This window comes from Phoenix dactylifera, chromosome 4 (assembly GCF_051530095.1).
Source record: "Phoenix dactylifera cultivar Ajwa chromosome 4, Ajwa_hap1_PhDact_Kaust_v1.1, whole genome shotgun sequence".
Lineage (NCBI taxonomy): Eukaryota > Viridiplantae > Streptophyta > Magnoliopsida > Arecales > Arecaceae > Phoenix > Phoenix dactylifera.
Window position 1 is genome coordinate 50507450 of NC_143193.1, and position 6580 is coordinate 50514029.

At 35.5% G+C, this 6580-nt stretch overlaps 1 protein-coding gene across 4 annotated transcripts; it reads left to right on the plus strand.

Moving 5' to 3' along the window:
• The first annotated feature begins 44 nt into the window (after positions 1 to 44).
• LOC103701365 (Glutathione S-transferase family protein) lies at positions 45 to 6203 on the plus strand. 4 transcript variants are annotated; one of them, XM_017841362.5, is made up of 4 exons: positions 46 to 176; positions 2197 to 2281; positions 4792 to 5004; positions 5100 to 6203. In XM_017841362.5, the coding sequence occupies exons 2-4, from the start codon at positions 2202 to 2204 to the stop codon at positions 5686 to 5688; spliced, it is 882 nt and encodes a 293-aa protein (XP_017696851.3). In that variant the 5' UTR covers positions 46 to 176; positions 2197 to 2201; the 3' UTR covers positions 5689 to 6203. The 4 variants fall into 4 exon arrangements, with proteins under 4 accessions (XP_008781627.3, XP_017696851.3, XP_088576547.2 ...); XM_088720421.2 differs by having other exon boundaries at positions 58 to 176; positions 2362 to 5004; XM_008783405.5 differs by lacking the exon at positions 2197 to 2281 and having other exon boundaries at positions 45 to 176.
• Positions 6204 to 6580: the final 377 nt, after the last annotated feature.

Here is a 6580-nt window from a genome sequence, read left to right on the forward strand (position 1 = left end):
ATTGGTGCCGGTCAAGGCGTCGTCGTCAAGCGCTCGTTCCTTGTTGATATCCTCGGAGAAAAAGAGGTGAAATAATAATAGAAGAAGAAAGGCAGCTAAAAGAGACTCACTTGGAAGCAAAAAGAAAGGAAAAAAAAGGCAAACTTTCTCGTACCGCAAAGGCAAACTTTCTCGAAGTATCTCCTCCTCCTCTTCTTCCTCCTCCTCCTAATTTCCTTTTTCTGTTCAATTATGAATTCTGTTGGTAATTTTCTAGGAAAACTACGGAGAAGAAACGATTTCTTGGATGTTTTATCTGAAGAAAGAAACTTTGTTTTGGTGTAATCTTTTGTTATATGGATGAATTGTATGTTGGAAATTTTAATACCTCAGCGATTAATTGCTAAATCTGTAAAAGGCAAAGCTAACTGTAACTGTTGTACAAAGAATGATCTTTTATTTTTTTTGTGTGTCAGAGCTTAGCTTCTTTTTGACAAGAATAGCGATTAACTTTAGAAGAATTATCAGATTCCTTTGATGTTTCTAGTTCTGGGTTCTCTATGCTTAGGCTTTGTGAAAGCCCTGCAGTAATTAGATATAGTCCTGTTTTCCTGAAGAAATGTGAGTTTTGATGACTAATGGATCGAATTAGTGTTAAGTATAATATTTTTTCTAGCTTTTTTTGTTGTTGATGATTTGAAATTAGCAACGTGGAATGGAAATGTTTTGGATTGTAGGATGAAATATGATTAAGAGATATATCTAAAGCTCTGAATGATCGGGATAATTTCTCAAGGGCAAAGTTTGTGTCTTATACTAAGGAGCAAAAAGAGTGCCCTTCTGGTCTTGTCCTGATTCTGGAGTTAAATCGTGCAAGCAGTGTAAATTTCAAGCATTGCAGTTGGAAGATTTAATGAAGAATAGGCTTTGCTACATACCCTATATGAGTGGTGATGGATTATCCCATCTTTTAAATAAAAAGTACAACTAAAAAAAAGGAAAAATAATAAAGAAAGTAGAGGCTTTCTTTTATGGGATGCATCATGATTATACTTGTTCCTGCAAGCTGCAGTCTTATTTACAGCATCAGAGTTACTCTGAAGACTTTTTGAGGAGTATAAACTCACTTGTATCTCATGTTGTTTCTTAGAAATATGGCAGTGACTATCACAAGATCTTTCCTCAATGAAGGTGGCCAATTTGCATGCTTTGTGAATATAATTTGTGGTTGGTCTTATAAGAGTAAAAAGAAATGCTTATATTCCAAGAGATCTCTCCAAGTACTTTAAACAGCCTCTCATAGGATATCTAGATATCCTCTACAGTATTTATTGCCTTAAGGATGCAAAATTCAAGAAGCAGATGCCCCTTCGACATTTTTAGCAGTTAGATTTAGTTATGTTTGGTGCTGGACATGTCGAATCCTGTCTAGTTTTTATGCTCTGCTCACAAGACACCTTTTTCTTTCATCTAGTTATAATGCATGTGCAGATGGACATGGTTGTTAAAGATTTTAGATTTGAACTAATTTAATTAACATTTAAATTTTAAAAAGATCTGAAATAAATAAATCATAATTAACATTTTTCTTTTAATGCATTATCTCCCTTTCTTCCTTGGTTCATATTTTCTTTAACATGTTGGTTTAGAAGTTAGTATGAGTGGATCTTTTCCTACATGCTGTCTCTAGTGTTTCTTTTTCTCATTCTCAAAAGTGGAGCAATGTTAGAATCCCTTCATCTATAGAAATCTGGCATGTTTGAGACCTTTCGAAAAAGAAATCTAATTAGAGTTATTATTATTCTCAAAGTCCAGCAACATTAGAACCAATCCGTCTCTAGAAGTTTATCATGTTTTAAACCTTTTCAAGAAAGAGATATAATTAGAGTTACTATATTAATATTTTTAGAATTAGAACTTTGGGAAATTAAGCCACATTTGTATAGTTTCAAGATGTGCTCATGGCTGATGATGGTGCTTCTACTATTGTCCATTTGATGAAGCATGCTTTACACCATGTACCTTGAGTTGCTTATCTTGAGGTAGTTCCTATTGCAAGAAGATTTTACCATTAATTTGATCATGTGGGGTCTCTTCAATATTACATTTAAAAAACTAATATTAAATTCTTCAATATTAATTGTTGGTGATCACATAGCTTCATCCAAAGTTTCATTATCTCGTATAGTTGATTGTTTCCTTGACTTGTTTGCTTAGGTGTTATGCATGCTTATCCTTCTGGAGATCACGATTTCGAATGCTGGACTCTATCGGTCATTACGAAGCATATTGACTTGTGTCTGTAAGGAACCAATACTTAATACGTCCCTCTTTTTGAGTATCAATACCAAGAACTTGACCATATTGGCACTATACTTCCAGTTGCAAGGTTTCAAATATCATCACCGAACTCCATGCTGAATGGTGTGGTACTGATGTGCTATCGGTACCGAGGCCCCAATCACCTCACGAAATGAAGAGCAATCAGTAGAATTACTACATTATCATTATAGATTGTCATTACATATGGGTACAGGTGCTACATATCAATGTAGTCAGTTTTTGAATCCTAAGCCCCATACCGTTGTCAGTTTTCTGTTGGAATGATATAATACCAATGGTACCATCTCATTTTGATAATATTTCAAATCCTAACTAATTGGATACCAGTACCGGTACTAAAAACCTTGATGGTAGTCAAATTTCTTATTGATTCTTGCTCCCCCATCTATAGCATTATCTACATAATTTAGTACTTTCTTACCTCTGATAATCAATTATTTTCTTAACCTTCTTATTTAAGTTTCCAAGTCCTTTTCTATGCCCCTAGTTTTGTCAACCTATTTATCATGTTCTTAGCAGCTTCAAGATTTTCTTGGTGTTTCTTTCTCTTGAGAAGAGTAAGAAACAAGATACATCCCTCCTTCAACATTATGACTTGTGGTGGATGAGATTAATTTTCCTACTAGCATTATATCCAACTTTGGCATTATAATCTCTACCATTGTAAATTCCATTCTCATGAATATCCAAGCAGACTGATCTAGATTATCTCCTTGTTTGCAATTTTCCCCATATGTTGTAGCACCAAAAAGCTAGCTGACTTATTTACCAAGACTTGGCTTTCCAAAGTGGTACTACCACCGGGCATACTCTGTCTAAAATATGATACGATTTGAGGAAGGATGGATGAGGTGTTGTGTGTGGTTGGCTTATGCAAAGGCATATTTTCTATGTGTAATATAATATAGGAGTATGATATTTGAGGTTTCTAATTCTATAGAAAAAGTTTATAAGAGCGAGATCCGCTACATTGGAATGCTAAGTCACAGACCAAACTTTAGGAGGCCATAATTTGGTCATACGATGCCTGACTGAGATGATTTTTTTTTGAAATTGGGTTATCTTTTCGAGATCTACAATTTTGGGCCAATCTTCTAAGAGGTTGAATCGGGCCGAAATTCTATCGTTTCGGCTCCGAAACAGGCGGGTCAAACTGTAAGTTTCCTTTCGGGATAAGATTTTGACCGAGCGTAGCTCTCTATCCGATAAAAATTCGGCGGAGCGACAGAAGACAGAGTTGATGTAAAAATCGAGATCTATCTCCTCGAGATTTTTAGCTTTTTTTAACTAAAGATGTCTACTTAAGAAAAAAAGAGTCCTATTAGAATTAGAAAGAGAAATCCGACCCAAATTGTGTTATGGCGGACCTCACATTATAAATAGAGGCTATGTAGCTCATTTTTTGAGGATCAATGAAAGAAAAGGGGCTTTAAGTCCTACTTTCGCGATTTCTTCCATCTTCTTCTACTTTCTTTTGAGATTCGAGTTGATTGGGTTGAAGAAAATCTTTTTTTTCCCGATCAGATCATATAAGGAGAAAAAGATTAAAAAAATAGGATTTAAAAGAAGATTTGATGCCTAGAATAAATTGTATTGATTTGGATGTAGAAAAAAAAAATTCAGAGAAACATCATTATTTTTCTACAAGGCACAAACAATATATTCATTTATAGTCTTACATCATAAATTTACATAAATTGTATCAAGCTGTTTAAAAGTAACCAAAAACTAATAAGAACCCAGTTGTTGATAAAGACTCCTAAGTCCTAACCAACTGCAACAAAGAACGAGTTAAGGAAACTCCTGACGACCATATACTGCAGAATGGGTGTGCAACTTCCAATGTTTTGATAGCAGAGGCCTTATTAGAAACAGTTTGGGGCCCATATAATGCATCAGTCTCAAATTTAGAATTTGACTTTGTTGTACTACTGAATTTCCTGTTAGTTGTTGTAATAATCATCAGTCAATGTTTTTTTAGCCCCCCAAAAAGAATCTAAAAACTTCAAATTATATCAGTCATGTTAGTTGTTGTTACCAAACACTAATTGAAAATCCAATTTGTATTCAAAGTAGTGTCCTATTTATAGCTATACCTCTTTAGAGCAAATATAAATATGATTAATATCTAATTAGTATTGTATCCATTTTGAACAAACGCAGATACAAACTTCAGTATCTATTTGATATCTGCATCCATATTCATATCTACCGAATAAATATGGAATACGGGTATCTGATCCATATCCAATCTGTTCTCAGCCCTACCATCTTTTCTTTTTGCCATCATCAGCTTTAGCATATGGCAGCAGATTGACTTTACATTACATTGACTCGACCTTGTTATTAGTTAAGTGGTAGTGGTCGCAAAAAGAAAAAAAAACTAATTTTGATTAAAATAATATGCTCACTCTTCAGTATAATGTTTTTGAAGGAACAGTAGTAATCCAATTTTTTGAATTTTGATAGAGTCATGCAGCTATATCATCATCCATTCTCAATGGACAGCCAGAAAGTGCGGCTAGTATTGGAAGAGAAAGGGATTGATTATACATCATACCATGTTAATCCTCTGACAGGAAAGAACATGGATGCCTCATTCTTTCGCATGAACCCAACCGCAAAACTTCCTGTCTTCCAAAATGGTGCCCACATCATTTTTCGAGCCATTGATATAATTCAGTAAGTTTCTTAAACTTTCTCTACTTCGACTGTCATTTTGCCAATGAGATGTAATGAGGGAGCCATCATCTCTTATGTGCCTCCTGATTCTATAGGTACATCCACAGACTCACCGTCTCTCTAAATGGAGAGGATAAACCCATCAGTAATGAGGTTATGGAATGGATGCAAAAGATTGAAGGCTGGAGTTCCAAGATTTTTACCCTCTCTCATGTCCCAGACAAGTATCGCCTATTCGTTTCGAAATTTATTCGACGAGTAGCGATTGCTCGGATGGCCGAAGCTCCAGATATGGCCAGTGTGTATCATGGGAAGCTTCGAGAGGCCTACGATACAGAGGACAAATTGAAGGATCCTGATATTGTGAAACAGAGCGAGGAAAAACTGGCTAGACTCCTTGATGATGCAGAAATGCAGCTGAATGAAACGAAATATCTTGCTGGTGATGAGTTCACCATAGCTGATACAATGTTTGTTCCAGTGCTGGCTCGTATAACTCTTCTTGGTCTGGAAGAAGAGTTAATCAATTCCAGACCCAAGATAGCAGAGTACTATAACTTCATTAAGCACAGACCCAGTTATAAAGTAGTCATTGGAAAGTATTTCTCGGGATGGAGGAGGCACCAAACATTTCTGAAGACTATGTTCTTTCTTGGCATAAGAAGCTTGTTTAGAAGGTACTAGAGGTTCATACTGCCAATGGTGGTTTAAGGATTTGAAGGGCTCAATGTACTGTAGTGACTAAATGCAGAAGGAATGTATGATAGGAGCAACAGGTGGAATATCAGTGAGACTTGTTCCTTCATTATTTTTTAAGGGAGGAACCTTACAAATAATAAACCAAAATTGTGCTTGATGAGGTCAGATCCAGTTGATTAGATTGAGTGGCTCTTTGGTGATTGCATGGTTTGGCGCTTCTCTCTTGAACCATGCATATATCTTCTATGCGGTGGATAAGAAAAGTCATCCTTTTGTACAATGGCAACTTCTCTTCTACTACAAGCTCTCTGTTACGAGCTATGTATATGTTGCAAGGTGGAAACAATGTTCCCATCTATTTCCTTGGACTCTGTTCTTTGATTTACTGCTGAGATGTACAGTGCTTCATCTGTAATGAGTATTTATTTATTGTTATACAGTGCTTCATCTGTTCTTAGTCCATGGTATCTATGGATTGAGTTCTCTTTTCCAGAGCCGCATGTTGATAGTTGTTGGTGTCGCATTGCCAGTGGACAAGTGTTTTGTAATGTGCCCAGATGCTAATCCATTCTACATGCATCGTCTGAATTATTCCATCTAAATTTCTGTTTGCTTTGACATTGTTAAATGAGTTAGAAAGTGTTTTTGTTATGAAGTGATATGTTTGTGTGGTATAAAATATGCAGCTATTTCTGCATATAATGGACCGTAGGTCAGCCAAAGCAAAGAGCAAGATTTTCTTCTTTTCCTATATCTCGGTTTGTATCGATATGGGGCGTATAAATCTCAGCACTATTTTATTGACTGATATAAATCAACAAAATCTAATATATCAGCTGAAATAGTTATTCATAATGAGTGATTTTTTACGATCACT

Coding starts and splice junctions, on each gene's coding strand:
- LOC103701365 (XM_017841362.5), top strand. CDS start 2,202: ATGCATGCTTATCCTTCTGGAGATCACGATTTCGAATGCTGGACTCTA. Junction 2,282..4,791: donor AAGCATATTGACTTGTGTCT/GTAAGGAACCAA, acceptor GAATTTTGATAG/AGTCATGCAGCTATATCATC. Junction 5,005..5,099: donor CGAGCCATTGATATAATTCA/GTAAGTTTCTTA, acceptor CTGATTCTATAG/GTACATCCACAGACTCACCG.